Below are 21,047 nucleotides of genomic sequence, written 5' to 3'. Positions count from 1 at the left end.
TAACCATGTTTAAAGCACCTTTTGAAGAGCGGCGTTTAGTGTTATAACTTTACCTTTATCGTTAGTTTTTAAGCTAAAATGCGTCCATTCTCCCTGTTCTGTCGACACATTGTCTGCTTGTAAGTACGCTGTGATTGTACACTGCCGAACATGCTCCTCTGCTCGTAAAACAAGCAATGTTATGCCGTCCGGCCCGTAAAAAAAAAGAAAGAAGGAACCAGTATTTTTCAAAGGGAGTATAGTACCGTTTTTGATTTATTAGTACCGTGGTATTTTACGAGTATCGGTATACCGTACGACCCTAATATACATACATATATATATTTATATATATATAAATAAACATATATATTTATATACATACAAATTTATATATACATACACACACATACAGTGTATACATATACATACATGCACATATATATATATATATATATATATATATATATATATATATATATATATATATATATATATATATATATATATATATATATATATATATACACATATATATAAATATATACATACATACACATATACATATATATATACATACATACAAATATTCATATATATGTATATATATGTATTTATATGTATATATAACAAGCAAGCAAACCGTCAACTTCCTCGACGTCACTTTCAACCTGAGGAATAACAGCTACCAACCATTCACGAAACCCAACACAACACTCCAATACGTGCACCATGACAGCAACCACCCACCCACCACCACGAAAAGAATACCTACCGGAATTAATAAAAGACTATCGATGCTGTCATCTAGCAAAGCTGAATTCGACAAAGCAACCCCCCCGTACCAAAAAGCACTTGATGAATGCGGATACAACTTCACCCTCACCTACGAACCCACGCCAGGAAACCAACCAAAAAGGAGCAGAAAACGAAACAACATTATCTGGTACAACCCCCCATACAGCAAAAACGTCTCAACTAATATTGGCCACAAATTCCTCACCCTGATCGACAAACACTTCCCCAAAGGCAACACCCTAAGAAAAGTATTCAACAAGAACAACATTAAATTGAGCTACAGCTGCATGAACAACATGCGACAAATCATTTCAAACCACAATAAAGCAATTGAAAAAGAGCCGCCCACCACCAGGCAGAACGACTCCAAAACCGACAAAAGCTGTAACTGCCGCAAGAAACCTGATTGCCCTCTCAACGGGGGGTGCTTACAATCATCAGTTGTTTACCAAGCAAAGGTAATACACAAGGACATTAACACATCCGACACATACGTAGGATTAACTGAGGGAGAATTCAAAACCAGATGGAACAATCACAAGGCTTCTTTCAGATGCAAAAGACTCCGGAACACTACAGAACTCAGCAAACACATTTGGAATCTCAAAGACAATAATGTTGAATACTCAATAACATGGCAAATTCTTGCATCCAGCACACCTTACAACAGTGGTAACAAAAGATGCAACCTATGCTTAAAAGAGAAACTGTTTATCATATAACGTCCAGAGTTGTCATCCCTCAACAAACGCAGCGAAATTGTATCAGCATGCCGTCACAGAAGGAAACACCTCCTAGGTAACACATGAGTCAATCACCACGCCCCCACGCCTGCCTGTACCCACCCGCTCTGTGCCCTATACAAACCATGGTATGTGAATGCTTCCATTAAAATCTCCTGAGGATTGAGGAAACCCCTCATGAAACAGGCCTGTAGAGATGAAATAGTCTTGTGATTTTTTTCCCACACATACATATTACGCTCTACCACGGTATCGAGCACTATTTTTTGGATAATCTAATTAAGACATATATATATATATATATATATATATATATATATATATATATATATATATATATATATATATATATATATATATATATATATATATATATATATATATATATATATATATATATATATATATATATATATATAAAATGTATCCTCTATTTCTCAATTGATTAACAAGCGGTAGAGAATGGAAGAATGGATCATAGTTTCCAAAGTGGATCAAGTTTGGCCAGCCTGCTTCAAAGGACTTTGCATGCACATCCAACCTTTCATGTTTGTGGAACTAGTTAGCAATGAGAAGTAGCCTTGTCAGACTCAAGCACACCAAAATAGACATTTTACATTCCCTTGTGCATAATACATGTCAGTGGAACATTAGCACAAAACAGGACGTTGCTTCGTTTTAACTACCACATAAACACATAGAGGCGGAGATGTGTGTTCTACCTGCGGAAGCCACCTGTCAGAGCTACTATGCAGTCAGATGTGATCATGTGGACAGCTTCGTCAATAATGTTTCCCAGGGCTTGAGCCTCTGCTTTAGTGACAGCCCTTGAGATATCGCCATAATGCAGAAAACCTGTGGGGAAAAGACCATATGGTTATTAGTCTTGGAGTCGGCCATCAATCACATCCATTTGCTCATGGGGAAGTGGAGAGTAAGGGTGAATTAAAAGTGAGGAACAATGTGATATGTTTTGCTGGATGTTGGAGGGCGATGACGGGTGCACATCAGTCTCAGCCACTGGAGACAATGACTGATGGACTGATGTCGTTGTCGTCTCATGTATCTTAACAGTTTGTTTTTTGTCACCACAACACAGAGTTCAGTTCAGTGTAGTTCAGTTTCAGTTTATTTTGAACATGCATACGATACACTGTAGTGCATCACATATTTCCAGTTGTTTCATTACAGCACGTCCGAAAAGGAGTAGGAAGAAGTTGAGTTTATTTAATCCTACCCCTTTTCATACCATAGCAATTTTATCCCATTTCCTTGTTCTCTGTAACAGAACAGTGAATAAATAAATAATATACCATAGTAAGTAAACAAATATTAAATACATAAATAATCTTTATCTCAAAAGACAAAAAAAGGGTTCAAGATGTTCATCATAATTATTGTCCTGTGTACTTTGTGAACACTTGTAGTTTGATCAGTTTCTTAAAGTGAATCATATTGGTGCTTTCTTTGATTTCTTTGGTTAATCCATTCCATAATTTAATTCCACATACAGATATGCTAAAGGTTTTAAGTGTTGTACGAGCATACACATGTTTTAAATTATATTTTCCCTTAGGTTATTTTTCTCCTCTTTTGTTGAGAAGAATTGTTGTACATTCTTGGGTAGCAGGTTATAGTTTGCTTTATATTTAACTTTAGCTGTTTCCAAATGCACCAAATCATTGAATTTCAATATTTGTGATTCAATAAATAAAGGGTTTGTATGTTCTCTATATCCAACATTATGTATTATTGTAATTGATCTTTTTTGTAACACAGTTGGTGAATGAAGCGCACGTTTGTAGTTGTTTCCTCATATTTCTACACAATAACTCAGATATGGTAACACTAGTGAGCAGTAAAGAATATGGAGTGATTTTTGGTCCAGAACATGTTTTGCTTTATTCATTATTGACGTGTTTCTTGCTACTTTAATTTGTATATTTTTTACATGAGATTTCCAGCTTACTTTATCATCTATTATTACATCCAAAAATGTGTTCTCTTTTACCCTTTCAATATTTACTCTGTCTATCTGTATTTGTGTTTGACTTTCCCTTCTACTGGTACCAAATGAAAGACAAAGAGAATAGGGTTTGAATACCAGACACAGCTGAGTCAGCTGTGACAGCTGTGATTTGACGTCCAAAAGATGGAGCTGAGGTTTTCAAAGGCGTTTCGAAAGATGGACTCAGCCCAGTGATAGGCCTAGCAAAGATGGACCCACGGAGATGATTGGCTGCCACAAACCTGTCCTGTTTTGTAGGTGGTCATATTTAATATGCTGACGTCACTAGTGGGATGTCACAAATGGCACAAATTCCAAAAAGCTTCTTTGGAGGAAATATGAGAGAAGGTACATTTTTGGGAGTTATGCAGATCCCAAATACACAACAACAACTACCAATAGGTAAGAAAAGTTGGTTTTGCATAATAGAGCCCTAAAATGATGGTGGGCTCAACTGGGGCTAAACAGATTTCTGACGGGACTAGCGCCGGTGTAGTGCATAAAACACTAGCCATGAGCTTCATTAGGGAACAACAACTCACTCAGTATATTACATCTGTGTTCTTAGTTGTTGGAAACATACCCCAATCTCAGCTACATTTGAACCGAAAGCTGTTTGAGGTAAATTTGCAACAATCGTTGACAAGAGGTTAAGCCAGTGCTGTCAGGACTATAGGACTATGGTGTGGTTTGTTTTCCCGTGGTGCAAATCGACTGGACCGGACATGGCGTGAAGGTAAATACATGTTTAATTTTACTCAAAAAAAGGAACAAACAAAAGGCGCTCACAAGGCGGAGGTACAAACTTAGCGTATAAACATAAACTAGCACAAAGGCAGAACTATGGACATAAAACCAAGAAAACACTTACTGTGACGTGAACAGGGCAGCATGAACTATGAAATTGCATGAAGCAAGAGTTTCAGGGGTACAGAGCATGAATGTGCATCAGAGTAATAGGGGTAGCGGAGGTAATGTCGCCAGGACGACCAACAGAAAATGACAGGCTTAAATACTAGTGACATGATTAGTGACAGGTGCGTGAGTCCAAATGTGAAACAGGTGAAACTAATAAGTTGTCATGGAAACAAAACAAACAAGAGTGCACAAACAGGAACTAAAAAGAGTCCAAAACCCAAACAGAACATAGCCAAACAAAACATGATCAACACACATGACAGCATCCCCCTTAAGGACAGATACCAGATGTCCAAAACACAAAGATCAAAAGTCATGGGAGGGCGGGAGGGGGACATGGTGGTGGGTCGCCAGACCAAGTGTCCCCGAATCCACCGGGGCAGAATCAGGTGGCGGCGACGCGTAGACTGCCGCTGAACCTGTCGAGGTGGGCGACCCGGGAACGGCCACATCCGTGGCCGATGAGGAGGTCGGCGTACTTGGTGTGGCGGACGCCCAGGAAATAGCCACATTTGTGGCCGACGAGGAGGTGGCTGCATCGTCATCGTGGCAGGCGTGGATGCGCGTGTCCTCGTTGCGGCAGGCGGCAAAGCTTGGCGTGGTGTGGCAGGCGGCGAAGCTTGGCGTGGTGCGGCAGGCGGCGAAGCTTGGCGTGGTTCGGTAGGCGGCGAAGCTTGGTGTGGTGGGTCTTGGCGTGGTGGGTCTTGGCTTGGTGGGTCTTGGCTTGGTGGGTCCTGGCTTGGTGGGACCTGGCTTGGTGGGACCTGGCTTGGTGGGTCCTGGCTTGAGTCCTGGCTTGAGTCTTAGCGGCGTGGTGCAGGGACTGGTACTTGTCGTGGTGCAGTGACTGGTACTTGGCGTGGTGCAGGGACTGGTACTTGGCGTGGTGCAGGGACTGGAACTTGGCGTGGTGCAGCTGGTGCTAGCCTTGGTGCAGGTGCTAGCCTTAGACTTGGTGCTAGCCTTGGACTTGGTGCTAGCCTTGGTGCAGGTGGAGGTGGCCTAGCTGGGGGTTGCGGCTTGGCAGGCCGAAAGACTGGTGGTGATGGCCGGGCCGGAGGTTGCGGCTTGGCAGGCCGAAAGACTGGTGGTGGTGGCCGGGCTGGAGACTGTGGCTTGGCATGGCGATGAACTGGTTGTAATGGCCGGGCTGGAGGTTGTGGCTTGGCATGGTGAAGAACTGTTGGTGGCGGCCAGGCTGGAGGCTGCTGCCTGGCTGGGCGCAGCTGAGCCACCCCACCAGCACAGCTCCCGGCCCTAGCCTACCCCTCAAGGGGGCGGATACCAGACGCGCTCCCTGCGGTCTGGAATCGTTTTTCGGGGTGGGTGGAGGGAGGTCAGGAGGGGGACAGAATCCTCCCCTCTAAATTGTCCAATCTTTCATTTTTTCCTACCTGGGATTGAGTGGGCGGAAAAGAGGAAAAGTCCTGTAATGTGGGCGGGGCATGAATCTTGGGGGGCGGGCCATTAAATCTGGATGACCTTCAATGATTATCTCTAATTTCTAAAAACATGTTTTGATAATGGTTTCCGAGTCTTAGGTTGGAGGCGGGTGATCAAAAGAAAAATTCCTGGTCTGTGACTTCATTCTCCGTAGACGGCGTGACGTCTTCCTGGAGAAGCCGGGCAGGAAGCAGACTGTTTCCGCCTGGAGGGGAATGTCCGCTCGCGGAAGTCTTCCCAAACGTCCTTCGTCTTGGGCGGCGCTGGGGCGACGTGCCAACGTCTTCGGACCAAATGGAGCTTATCGGAATGAGTTTTCCATTTGGCCCCCACATCAGGTCTAGATCCGCCATGGCTCCTAACTCCTCCATGTTCCTTGCGAGAAAACTTTTTGATGCTGGCAACATTCTGTCAGGACTAGGACTATGGTGCGGTTTGTTTTCCCGTGGTGCAAATCGACTGGACCGGACATGGCGTGAAGGTAAATACATGTTTGTTTTACTCAAAAAAAGGAACAAACAAAAGGCGCTCACAAGGCGGAGGTACAAACTTAGCGTATAAACATAAACTAGCACAACGGCAGAACTATGGACATAAAACCAAGAAAACACTTACTGTGACGTGAACAGGGCAGCATGAACTATGAAATTGCATGAAGCAAGAGTGTTAGGGGTACAGAGCATGAATGTGCATCAGAGTAACAGGGGTAGCGAAGGTAATGTCGCCAGGACGACCAACAGAAAATGACAGGCTTAAATACTAGTGACATGATTAGTGACAGGTGCGTGAGTTCAAATGTGAAACAGGTGAAACTAAGAAGTTGTCATGGAAACAAAACAAACAAGAGTGCACAAACGGGAACTAAAAAGAGTCCAAAACTCAAACAGAACATAGCCAAACAAAAACATGATCCTCCCCAAGGTTTCTCATTGTCATTCACATCGACGTCCCTTGTGTGGGCTCTGTGCCGAGGATGTCGTTGTGGCTTGTGCAGCCCTTTGAGACTTTTGTGATTTAGGGCTATATAAATAAACATTGATTGATTGATTGAACACACATGACAGTATCCCCCCTTAAGGACAGATACCAGATGTCCAAAACACAATGATCAAAAGTCATGGGAGGGCGGGAGGGGGACATGGTGGTGGGTCGCCAGACCAAGTGTCCCCGAATCCACCGGGGCAGAATCAGTCCAAAACCCAAACAGAACACAGCCAAACAAAAACATGATCAACACACATGACAAGTGCTTCTCAACTAATTTGTTACGCGCCTGATAAAGAAGAAAACATTTTGTGTGCCCCCCCCACTCTTCGCTGCGATTATAAATGGTATCATTTGTCTATAAAATTGTTTTAGGTCCTTAATAACATTAAAGAAAACGAAAAGAAAATATAGATCAACTTACAACAAAAAATAACTTTATTAACAATGTTTTAGTCTGTCAAAGGAAATATTTCAAATGTATCAATTTGCTGAAATAAAAAAAAAATTAAGTTTATCCTTGTTTAAACTATAAACATTTTTTGACCGACTCGAACCATTTATTACTGAAAAATAAAATAAATAAACCCAACAAATAATAATAAATTCAAATTGATCAGCAACAATTAACTCAAGAGCATAATATATACAACATTTTAACCTACAAAACAATAATAAATACTGTAAAACAATTTGTGAGGACTTTTTTTTTAATCAAAATGAGGAAGTCATTAAAATAGCTAAAGTTGCACCAATTTATAAGACTGGAGACAAATACGAATTTACAAATTATAGACCTGTTTCTTAATAACATTTTCTAAAATCATTGAAAAACTGTTCACTAAAAGATTAGAGAGTTTCATAAAGAAAAATAGAATACTCGCTGAAAACCCAGGAGGATACAGAGTTAATAATTCAACTTTGATGCATTTAACCGAAATTACAGAGGAAATTACCAATGCAATAGATAGTAAAAAAAAAATGTGCAGCAGCAGTGTTTGTGGATCTAACTAAAGCATTTGACACAATTAATCAAAATGTTTTATTGAAAACATTAGAACGTATGGCATTATGGCGTATGGTCTTAAACTGGATTAAAAGTTACTTAACCAACAGGAAACAATACGTGAAGCTAGGCGAACACACATCTACTACGCTAAATATATCATGTGATGTACTTCAGGGATCAATACTAGGACTAAAATTGTTCAATCTCTATATAAATGACATTCGTAAAGTCACAAAAGATTTAAAGTTAGTATTCGCGGACGATTCAACATCATTTTGTTCAGGAGAGAACACACAGAAGTTAATACAAATAATAACAGAAGAAATTAACCATTTAAAAAGATGGTTTGTCAAAAACAGACTATATCCTTAAACCTCAGTAAAACTAAAATAATGCTGTTCGGTAACAGTAGAAGAGAAATTTAAACACAAATACAAATAAGCGGAATAGAAATTGAAAGAGTAAATTAAACCAAATTTCTAGGTACAATGATTGATACAATGATAAAATGAACTGGAAATCTCATATAAAAACATACAACATAAAGTGACAAGAAACACATCAATAATCAATAAAGCAAAATATGTTCTGGACCAAAAATCACTTCATATTCTCTACTGCTCGCTAGTGTTACCATATATGAGTTATTGTGCAGAAATATGGGGAAATAACTACAAATGTACACTTCATTCATTAACTGTGTTACAAAAAAGATCAGTTAGAATAATACATGATGTTGGATATAGAGAGCATTCAAACCTTTTATTCATTTAACCGAAAATACTGAAATTCCACAACATAGTGAAATTGCAAACAGCTAAAATTATGCAAAAAGCAAACTATCACCTGCAACCCAAGAATGTACAACAATTCCCACTAAAAAAATGATTCAAAAACACACCTCTCACTACAACTAAATGTCCAGACTTTGTCTAACAAATCCAGATTCATTAATGACCATATACTAAAAAAATAAATAGATATTCTGTGCTTCTCTGAGACCTTGCAACAGCCAGATGTTTTCTCAGTCCCAACGAGGCATGCCCTGATTATTCCTACCTGGATAAGTCCCGCACAACCGGCTGTAGTAGGGGGCTTGCAGTTTTTTTTCGCACCAGCATTAAACTTTCCCTTCTACCCATCCCCAGTGTCAGATCATTTGAAAGCCTCGTTCTAAAATGCAATAATATTTTTTCAGCAACCATAGCACTTATCTACTGTCCTCCTAAACCACAGCCATCGTTCATCTATGACATATATGGCTTTCTCATTATGCACATCCTACAAAAATATCCAGGTCATTGGAAATTTCAACATACATATACATGTATATAACCATCTCCTTAAACCACAATTGCACTCATATCACACATCTACAACAATAAAGTGCAACCTTTTCCTTTACTATTTTAATCCAAAATTGACAATATCTGCTCGTTTCTCACACCTCTGCACTGCTTCATCCTTGACATCCCGACAACACCCATTACTCAACATCTTACACCAGGGGTCTCAAACATGCGGCCCGCGGGCCAATTGCGGCCCGCGGGACGTTATTGTGCGGCCCCCACCTTAATATGAACTTTTAATGTTAGTGCGGCCCGCAAGTTTTATATGAATGGCGCTTGACAGCATTGTGTGCGGAGCTGAAGCATTCTTGCCAACCCTCCCAATTTTCACCATCAACAATATTGAGGACAACAATATTAAGGGCACGAGGTTTAGCATCCACTTTTTCTCCATACAAACAATGTGCCTTCACAGTCACATGTTATATGCGGCTTCAACAGACACACGTAAGTGACTGCAATGCATACTTAGTCAACAGTCATACATGTCACACTGAGGGTGGCCGTATAAAAAAAACTTTATCAATGTTACAAATATGCGCCACAATGTGAACCCACACCAAACAAGAATGACAAACACATTTTGGGAGAACATCCTCACCGTAACACAACATAAACACAACAGAACAAATACCCAGAATCCCTTGTAGCCCTAACTCTTCCGGGCTACAAGGAATCTACCAATCATGGTGTGGTATATGGCTCTCGAGGGCCGAACATTGACGTCACTTGCGTGATGCAAGCAGAGAAACGTTTTGCTGCTTTTCCACGAGACCCGCACGCGCTCTCCTCCCTCCCTCGCTCTCTCTCTCTCTCTCGCTCTCTCTCTCTCGCTCTCTCTCTCTCGCTCTCTCTCTCTCGCTCTCTGTCACTGTGTGTGTCTTTCTCGTTCCCGCCGGTCCGGACGGGGGAGACGAGCGGTGCGGTAGCTTCCGAAGGAGCGAGCGACAATACAAAAGTGTGGTGCACTGGACCGCAGCGCTGATACTCCGACAGAGAGTCGCTGGGCGAATCGGACGTGTAACACGTTAGTCGTGATCGGGCCTAATTGTCCTACCGTGACTGTAAACTCCACAGCGAGCCTAAACGACACACATTGCGGAAATAACATTATTCTCCGTGCGTCGGTTAAATAGAAATATATTCTACAACCCCAAACATGTCTTTTTCAAAGCGTGCAGGGAAGAGAAAGGTTAGTGATGAGCAAAGACAATTCCAGGAAAAGTGGGAGATGCAATATTTCTTTGTTGAGCACAGGGGCACCCCGACGTGTCTTATTTGCACAGAGAAAGTTGCAGTGCACACGAATACAATTTAAAACGTCATTATACATCTAGACATGCTGAGGAGTATGCAAAATACCAGGGAGATGAAAGAGTGAACCAGGTTGCACATTATGTGTATGTGTATACATTGTTGCTGACTGGAGAAATCTAATTATTATTGTTAGAATAGAATAGAAAGTACTTTATTGATCCCTGGGGGAAATTCAGCACCACAGTTCGCTCACAATAGACAAGAATAACAATAAATAATATAATATATATAATATATTATATATATAATATAATAAATAATATAAATATATACTAAATATACTACATATACTCTACATTTAAGTGCAGTCAAGGAACATATGCATTATACAGTCTGATGGCTGTCGGTATGAAGGACTTCCTGTGTCGTTCCGTGTTGCATTTTGGGAGTCTGAGCCTTCCACTGAACGTGCTCATTCTCCCCGCAAGGTCCGAGTGTAGTGGGTGGGAGGTGTTGTCCATAATGGCTAGGAGTTTTGCTAGACTTCTCCTCTCTTGTTGTTACTTATGACTGATTTATTTACTTAATTCTCATTTTGTTCATTTATATTTTGATTTTATTTTGTGTTGAAAATAAAAATAAAGACATTTAAAAATAATTTTTTTAAGAAATATTTTCTTGCGGCCCAGCCTCACCCAGACTCTGCATCCAGTGGCCCCCAGGCAAATTGAGTTTGAGACCCCTGTCTTACACACTTCACACCCGCAACGCAGCAGTAGGTCGAGAAGATTATCCATACATCAAAACCATCCACTTGCTCCCTAGATCCTATTCCCTCTCCTTTGCTCAAAAGTCACAACCAATTCATTGACCCCCTCATGACTAAAGGAATCAATCTCTCCCACAAAACTGGCACAGTCCTCACTGCTCTTAAAACAGGTCTTATCGAACCCCTTCTGAAAAAAACAACCCCCGATCTCAAACCCCTTTCAACTTACAGACAAATCTCTAACCTCCCATTCATATCCAAAACTCTCAAAAAATCATCTCCTCTCAACTCCACAGTCATCTCAAAACAAAAGTCTATATGAAAGATTCCAATCCGGTTTCTGTCCCCCCCACAGCACAGAAACAGCACTCATCAGACTAACCAGCGATCTGCTGATGTCTTCTGACTCCAGTTCCACATCCATCCTCATTCTTCTCCACCTCTCTGCTGCGTTCGACATCATTGACCACCACATCCTCCTTCACCTTCTCCAGCACTTCATCGGCCTTTCCGACACTGCCCTTTACTGGTTCTGTTCCTACCTTACTGACAGGACCGAGTATGTGGTCCTGAGGGATGCTAAGTCTCGTCCTCACACCGTCACCTGTGGGTCCCCGCAGGCTCCATACTCGGTCCAACCCTCTTCACCATCTACATGCTTCCCCTCGGGTGTGTTGTCAACAGGCATGGAATAAATGTCCACTGCTATGCTGATGACACAACTCTACCTCAAGGTCTCCCAATCTGGTCCCCCCACTGCCACTGTTGCTCGTCTCAGCTACTGCCTGGAAGAGATAAACGCATAGATGAGCCAAAACTTCCTGCAGCAGAATGGCTCAAAAACAGAAGCCATCCAAATTGGTACCCCTTAACAACTCTGCTCTTCCCCCATTATCTCAGTTTCACTCTCAGGCCACAACATTCCCCTCTCTCCGTCTGTTACCAGCTTTGGGGTCATGTTTGACCTCCACCTCTCTTTCGATAATCATGTCTTCTACATGTGCAAAACCTCCTTCTTTCACCTCCGTAACATCTCAAAACTCCGTCCATGCCTTTGTCTCATCCAGGTTGGAATACTGTAACACACTTCTTGTCAGGATCCCTGGGCCACCAAAAGCTCCAGTATGTTCAGAACAGCGCTGCCAGGGTACTAATGAGGGCGTGGAGGTACGAACAGATCACCCCCGTCCACGCACCCTTCACTGGTTCCCCATCTCTGCCTGCATCGAATACAAGGTTCTCCTGTACACCCATCACTGTATGCACGATGATGCACTTACCTCACTGACCTGCTCACACCATACATCTCAACCAGAACCCAGTCAGGCCAACAGCACCGTCTGCTCACACCCAGGACACGGCTCAAGATTATGGGGGACAGGGCTTTTGAAGCTGCCGCTCCCCGTCTGTAGAATGCACTTGCAAATTCTGTCATCTAGACGAATGACTAAGTCAATGAGTGTGTCAAGGGATCCAGTTTCGTCACGGGTAGAAAGTTCGTTCTTGATGCAACGATTTAATCCCTTGCAAAACATGCTGCATAAAGCAGAGTCACCAAATCCACTTTTTGCAGCTGGAATAAGGAAGTCTATGGAGTATGCGGCCACAGAGCGCTTGCCTTGATTAAGGTCGAGCAGGAGGCTGCCTGATTCTCTGCTTGTTAGGTGGTGATCAAATACCTTCATAATTTCTTAAGTAAACAAGGGCAGTGATGTGCGCACAGCGGGAGAATTCTTACTAACCGCCATGGCCCAGGCGGAGGCTTTGTCAGATAACAGGCTCATTATAAAAGCTATTTTAGCCTGGTTCGAGGAATAGGAACCAGTCTGTTGGTCAAAAACCGATATGCACTGATGGAGGAACTGCTCGCAGGAACCAGACTCACTGGTGAAACGGGGAAGGTAAGGAATATTGGGCTCCCGAGGTGTGGGAGGACTAGCAGCTGGAGGATGTCGGAAGGTCCCCGTCCCGGCGTGACCTCCTTCCGGGTGTGTCACATTGCTCATCTGATTAACAAGACATTGGCAGACAACGTCTGGAAGGCGGCAGTCAAATCATGCAGCAGCTGGTTGTGAATATCGGGAGTCTTTCCAAAGCCAGTGAGCGCAGATTGGAGACGTTAATTTTCTGCGGGGTCCATGTTGGTAGATTTGTCGTGATCGCCTTCGCCGGTGTAGGACCCCAACACACAAAAAAAATTAAGAATAACAACAAAAAGCGCACTCAAAAAGGAGTGAGGAAAAATAACTAAGGATGTACACAAAAAAGTGTGGAGAAACAGAAATCGCACACAGAAGGTGCGGAGAGAAAACAGTTAACATTACGCGGCAACGCCGGAGTAGAACCACAAGAATGAAAAACGTGAGTGATGCCAAAGTAGAGGAGATGAACACGACTGGAAGGGTGAACCATCAGGAATTGAGTGGTGCCCAGTGAATGGACTGGAGAGCTTAAGTAGTCAGGAGGAAATGGGTATCAGATGTCATCCCGTGACCCAAAAACCACACACTGCAACAAAAAACAGACAGGCAGCATCAGAGCTGCCAGATCCTGACAATATCTTGATCAGTATGATTGTTTTTATGCTCGTTCCAACCCCACACATTCAAACTTGTTTATGCTGTTATTTATGGCTTATATTAAATCTAGAAATTAAACTAATTTTAAAAAGCTCTCCAGGAAGCAAGTGAGTCAGTTTTAGACTCTGTGCAATTATCTCATGATACCTTTGGCTACTCAGAACAGAAGTAAACATCATGGCCCTCATGCAACAAGCTTGCATATGCACAAAAAACTGACGTAAACCCCTTTTTCACGGCAAAGATGAGATGTATCAACACTGACGTTCACGTGGAAATGTGCGCTGCCTCAGGGCAATTCCATAGCTGTTGTAAGCACATTTATACAGGCTGTGGATACTTTAGCGACACACAAAGGTAATGCTGGGTAACGGTGCACATAAAAAAGTTTTACTCCTCAGACTGATTGATGTGCCCATCAGAGACATATGATTAATTACCCCCTACCCCAACGCCGACATTCGTGGTCGGCAACATTTGATTTTAAGAATGTAAAAAAGATTGAGGCAAGGACACGAATGAACTTTTTCACCAATGCATTTAATGCTTCATAATGATGTCAATATTTGTGAGGACATACATTATTTATGTAGGCAATAATTTTGCCACCTGTTGTTGTCAAAACGTAATCCTGGGACTATTTGGCCATCTCAAGCGGACAGCAGCAGTGGGTAGTCGCGGCACCGTAGATCCAGGAGGATGTTACGTACTGTATACGACTGCTACTGCAAGAAGCTCTCCTGTATGTTATTAATAAATTGAGTAATATCACTTATACTGTATATGAACACTGCATTTCTTTGTATCTGGATCATTCCAGCACACCAAAGTGCTGATTACACCCAGAGTGCACCTTTGGCGTGCTACATGTAATTTCTGTTGTAGATCGCACTGAAAGAGCATCTAATAGCTCAGAAAATGTGGTGCAGAATAAAGGTGTGTGCTGCATGTTCTACAAAATAGCAAAATACAACAAGTTGGAACATGCCATGGATGTGGAGGGAAATGAGTGGTGACACGCATAATCCTTTTTTAAGAAGAGTTATATTATATATATTGTATTTATATTTAAAACACTTCCTTTTGGTCTACATAACATGTAATGGTTGTTTTTTGGTAAAAATGAGGTTCTTAGACTATGTTTTACAGACCGTTTTTAAGCTGCTTTTTGACCGTCTCTTTATGATGCGCTGTTTTGTGGGCAGTCTTATTTATATGCCTCCACTTCGACTGCTAATGAGAAAAAGGATGAGTTTGTTTGAAATCGATTACCTGCTACAAATATTAGTCTCATCAACAATTCATGTCTGTAGTTATTTTTATGCTGTGAAGTTCATATTTTGTCTCATTGTGTTACGGCGCACGCCCAGTCTGCTTCTCCCTCCTCAGCAGCAGCACTTAGAGGCTCTGCTGCAAGCACCGCAGGACACGCCCCCACACGCCTCCACAGCTGGAGGCAATCCTCAATCAACACACCTGGTCTTGACGAGAGGCAGCAGCATAAAGGCTCACTCCGCTGACTACACCACGCCGGAACGTAGCTCTGATTCAGTAAGCTTCACGTCTCTGGCTTCTCACCTGTGTCTCTCTCTTTTGCTCACTTTGTCTCCCTCGTGCCTAGTCCTTATTTGTCCTTGTCATCTCCTGTTCCCACAGTACCTCCGTGTCTCCGCAGTGAGCTGTGCGCCTCACCTGCCGATCTTCCCCCTGGACCCTGACTGCCTTCCTCGACCTTCGACCCCTCGCTTGGATCCCAAACCTCTTTTGCTTCGTCCATTCTGGACTTGTTTGCTGTCACAACCAACACGCACTTACAACAACCGCTGGTAACTTATATTTGGTTAACTTCCACACATAGCCCTGCATACACACACATAGTAGCATACACACCCTACGTAATCATCAAGCTCAAATAAAACCCGTTGAGCTAGACCTCCTGTTGTCGTGCCGTCTCCTTACCCTTGTCGTATGTAACAGTACGTTCCGGCCATGATGGAACCAGACGGCACGCGGAGATCTCAGGCCACCCCTCTGTCCCGAGCCCCCTTGATACCGGAGATGTCTGCCATGCTGACAGTACTCCAGCAACACCAAGACCGTTTCTCCAGATTGAAGGACCATCTGGACGTCGCCTTCTCTAGTCTGCTGGCTAGATTGAACACCCTCAGTCCAAGCCAGGTGACACCCCCCACGCCTGACCTGGCCACCCCAGCAACACCCTCCACAGGAGAACAGCCTCAACCTCGGGAACCCAAGATTGCCAGCCCTAAATCTTTCGAGGGGGATTTTGAACTTTGCAGAGGCTTCCTGGTGCAGTGGGAGTTCATTTTTCAACACCAACAGTCTCGTTATGCTACCGATGGTGCTAAGATAGCATTCATGTTTTCGTTGCTTTCGGGTCCAGCATTGAAGTGGGCCACGGCAGCAATTAATAAGACTTTGGGACTGAGCTCCAATTACATTGCCTTTCGAACTGAGTTCCTAGCAGTCTTCGACCACCCAGCCGATGCGGGGGACGCTGCCGCTAGGCTGCACGGCATCCGGCAGGGCTCCCGCTCCGTGGCCGCTTACACGCTGGAGTTCCGCACTCTGGCAGTTGACAGCGAATGGGGAGACAAAGCACTACAGAGCGCTTACAGGAGAGGCCTTAGCGAGACCATAAAGGACGGCATACTGCGGGACCGACCTTCCTCCTGCCGTGAGCTCATCGAACTGGCCCTGCTATTCGACCAGAGACTTCTAGAACGTGCTGCAGAGAGAGATCTTACCTCCGCCAGCTTCACATCGACATCCCTACCCCGACTTGCCGACCGATGCCCCGCAGGACAGACATTTCCCCCGATTATGTGTCCTACTACCATTACGGAGCCGATGCAGATAGGCAGGTCTCGATTGTCAATCGAGGAACGGGAGAGAAGATTCCGGCAACGTCTCTGCCTCTACCACTTTATCCGCCACTGTCCTTCACGACCGAAGGATCTGGCTCTCCAACCAAGGGGGATCCTGGTGAGCCATACCGCCGTACCCACCTTAGAAAGAAAAAAAATGGATCCTGGCCTACTTTTTCCCGCAACCTTGGCCTGGAACTCAAGGACATTATCAGTTGGGGCCTATTTGGACTCCGGGGCCGACGAGAGTTTAATCGACCTGGATTACGCCCGACAAGCCGGGATCCCCATGGTTCCTCTCGATACCTTCATCTCTGCTCAAGCCTTGGACGGACACCCTTTGGGCCCCATCAAACGCCGCACTATACCCCTGTCGTTGACCCTCTCGGGCAACCATACTGAGACCATCAGCCTCTGGGTACTGGATTCCCCAGTAGCCCCCCTTGTCCTCGGCCGCTCCTGGCTTTGTCAACATGACCCCCACATATCCTGGTCATCTGGCAAGATACTGGCATGGAGCACCCCCTGTTACGCGCACTGCCTCAGGTCGGCAGCATCTCCCCCTTGCAAACCCAAGCCCACTTCACCACCTACCGATCTCTCCCGTGTTCCTTTGGCTTACCATGACCTGGCAGCTGTCTTCAGCAAGGAACAAGCTCTTTCTCTCCCGCCCCACAGACCCTACGACTGTGTGATCGACCTGATCCCCAACGCGGTCCTCCCATCCAGCCGCCTGTATAATCTGTCTCTCCCTGAAAAGCAAGCCATGAGGGACTACATCTCAGAGTCTCTCGCCTCCGGGATTATCACCCCATCCAAGTCTCCGGTGGCAGCAGGGTTTTTTTTTTGTTAACAAGAAGGATGGTTCTTTAAGACCCTGTATTGACTACCGACAACTCAATTGCATTACCGTTAAGAACAAGTACCCACTACCCCTCCTGAGCTCCTCTTTAGAGCCACTTGCCCCTGCCACCATTTTCACAAAGTTGGATTTACGTAATGCCTACCACCTGGTGCGCATCAAGGAGGGTGATGAGTGGAAAACGGCATTCAATAAGCATTTGGGCCACTTTGAGTACCGAGTCATGCCGTTCGGACTCACCAACGCACCTGCCGTCTTCCAAGCCCTTGTGAATGACGTTCTAAGAGACATGATCGATCGGTTTGTTGTCGTTTACTTAGATGACATTCTAATTTTTTCTAAAGATCTGCAGGAGCATCACCGACACGTCCGCCTCGTTCTTCAGCGACTCCTGGAGAACCGCCTTTTCGTTAAAGCCGAGAAATGTGAGTTTCACGCAACATCTGTTGACTTTCTGGACTTTATCATTGAAAGAGGGCACATCAAGGCTGACCCCAAGAAGGTGGAGGCAGTGGTGGAGTGGCCCCAGCCTTCTACTCGGACGGAGCTGAGGCGCTTCCTGGGATTCGCGGGATTTTACCGACGATTCATTAAGGACTTCAGTAAGTTGGCTGCACCACTCCATGCTCTCACGTCTACAAACATTCCCTTTCAGTGGACCCGAGAGGCCGGGATGGCCTTTTGGAGCCTCAAGAGGAGTTTTGTCTCCGCCCCCATCCTTGTTCACCCTGACCCAGACTGTCCGTTTATTGTGGAAGTGGACGCCTCCGATTCCGGGATTGGGGCGGTGTTGTCTCAGCGCTCCAAGTTGGACAACAGTATCCATCCATGTGCTTATTTTTCCAGACGCCTTTCGCCCGTAGAACGTAACTATGATGCCGGTAACAGGGAGCTGCTGGCAGTCCACGATGCTTTAACGGAGTGGAGACACTGGCTTGAAGGGGCAAAACACCAATTTCAGGTCCTCACGGATCACCGCAACCTCCTGCATGTCCGGTCCGCTAGAAGGCTGAATGACCGGCAGGCCCGCTGGTCCCAATTCTTTTGCCGGTTTGACTATGTCCTCTTGTTCAGGCCGGGCTCCCGCAATACTAAGGCTGATGCCCTGTCCCGGCAATTCTCGGAGGAGCCCGCTTGCACCGTCTCAGAAGAACCCATCCTTCCTCCGGCCCGTATTATTGGCATGGTCACCTGGGAAGTGGAGAACCAGGTCCAGGCTGCCCTGCGCTCCAATCCCGGACCTGGGGGCGGACACCCCAACAAGCTCTTTGTTCCCCGAGAGCTACGTCCCAGAGTTCTGGACTGGGGGCATTCCAGCATCGTCTCCTGCCATCCGGGATTCCAGCGCACACTCTCCTTCATCCGCCGGCGGTTCTGGTGGCCATCAATGGCTATGGATACCCGTGAGTTTATCGCAGCATGCAGTACCTGTTCTCGCAACAAGTCTTCCCACAGACCGCCGGCGGGCCTACTGTGCCCCCTTCCTGTCCCCGGTCGTCCCTGGTCACACATCGCGCTGGATTTCATCACTGGATTTCCCCCATCCCGAGGTAACACCACCATTCTTACCATCGTTGATCGCTTCTCTCAAAGCCGCGCACTTTGTTCCTCTGCCTAAACTTCCTTCTTCTTCCGAGACGGCCGACCTCCTTACCACTCATGTGGTCAAGCAGCATGGCATACCCATGGACATTGTGTCTGACCGTGGCCCCCAGTTCACTTCCAGGGTGTGGCAGGCATTTTGTAAGGGGATTGGGGCTATGGTCAGTCTTACATCAGGATACCACCCACAGAGTAACGGGCAAGCGGAGAGGACAAACCAATGTGTGGAGAACATGCTACGCTGTGTGGCCACCCGCCAACCTGCCTCTTGGAGCAAGTTCTTACCCTGGGTCGAGTTTGCCTACAATTCTATGAAGAGCTCGGCCCTTGTCACCATTCGAGTGCTCCCTCGGTTATCAACCCCCAATGTTTCCCCAACAGGAGGCCGAAGCGGCCATCCCTTCTTCTCGCAGGCACATCATGAGATGCCGTCAGATTTGGAAGACCGCCCGTGCTGCCCTGTTGAGGGCCTCCGAGAGAATGCGCCGCAGTGCCAACCGGCGGCGCATTCCGGCTCCATCCTACACTCCTGGACAACAAGTCCTGTTACGGGCCAAGGACCTCCACCTACAGGTACCATCCCGTAAACTGGCACCCCGTTTTGTTGGACCGTATACGGTGGAGGCCATCATCAATCCAGCATCTGTTAGACTGTCTCTTCCCCCCTCTGTGAAGCGACATCCGGTGGTCCATGTATCCCAGATTAAGCCTGTCTCCAGTTCTCCACTCCCTTCCCCTGACCCTACCCCCCCCTCCTAGAATTCTGGATAACGGTGACCCAGTGTGGACCGTCAAGGAGATCCTCGGGGTCCGTCGGCAAGGTAGGGGACTGGTATTTTTGGTAGATTGGGAGGGTTATGGTCCAGAGGATAGATCTTGGGTGCCGGCCTCCTACCTTGCTGATCCCTCCCTTCTGGAGGACTTCTATCAGGCCAACCCTGGAGCTCTCCGGCGCTCGTCGGGAGCCTCGCATAAGAGGGGGGGCACTGTTACGGCGCACGCCCAGTCTGCTTCTCCCTCCTCAGCAGCAGCACTTAGAGGCTCTGCTGCAAGCACCGCAGGACACGCCCCCACACGCCTCCACAGCTGGAGACAATCCTCAATCAACACACCTGGTCTTGACGAGAGGCAGCAGCATAAAGGCTCACTCCGCTGACTACTCCACGCCGGAACGTAGCTCTGATTCAGTAAGCTTCACGTCTCTGGCTCCTCACCTGTGTCTCTCTCTTTTGCTCACTTTGTCTCCCTCGTGCCTAGTCCTTATTTGTCCTTGTCATCTCCTGTTCCCACAGTACCTCCGTGTCTCCGCAGTGAGCTGTGCGCCTCACCTGCCGATCTTCCCCCTGAACTCTGACTGCCTTCCTCGACCTTCGACCCCTCGCTTGGATCCCAAACCTCTTTTGCTTCGCCCATTCTGGACTTGTTTGCTGCCACAACCAACACGCACTCACAACAACCGCTGGTAACTTATATTTGGTTAACTTCCACACATAGCCCTGCATACACACACATAGTAGCATACACACCCTACGTAATCATCAAGCTCAAATAAAACCCGTTGAGCTAGACCTCCTGTTGTCGTGCCGTCTCCTTCCCCTTGTCGTATGTAACACATTGTTTAGCTATAGATTGTCATGTCTGTGATTATGTTTTGTTTTAGTCATGTTCGGTTTTGTTTTTGGACTTTTTGTGCACTTTTATTTGTCACCATAGCAACCATTAGTTTCACCTGGTTCACATCGTCATGTCACGCACCTGTTTCACGTTTAGAGTCACGCACCTGTTTTCACTGATCATGTCACTATTTAAACTTTTCATTTTCTGTTGGTCTTTCTGGCGACATCACATTCACACTCCTG

The 21,047-nt window shown here is 45.4% G+C and overlaps 1 protein-coding gene across 1 annotated transcript in view; it reads right to left on the bottom strand.

Annotated features, from left to right (window-relative positions):
• Nucleotides 1-21,047, bottom strand: part of dntt (deoxynucleotidyltransferase, terminal) — a 224,052-nt gene that overhangs the window by 128,337 nt on the left and 74,668 nt on the right. Inside the window, exon 7 of the mRNA XM_062058758.1 lies at nt 2,243-2,375. Within this exon, the coding sequence (XP_061914742.1) occupies nt 2,243-2,375 (133 nt within the window). The remainder of the gene's footprint in view (nt 1-2,242; nt 2,376-21,047) is intronic.

This window comes from Entelurus aequoreus, linkage group LG09 (assembly GCF_033978785.1).
Source record: "Entelurus aequoreus isolate RoL-2023_Sb linkage group LG09, RoL_Eaeq_v1.1, whole genome shotgun sequence".
Lineage (NCBI taxonomy): Eukaryota > Metazoa > Chordata > Actinopteri > Syngnathiformes > Syngnathidae > Entelurus > Entelurus aequoreus.
This window is presented reverse-complemented; position numbering and strand designations above follow the sequence as displayed.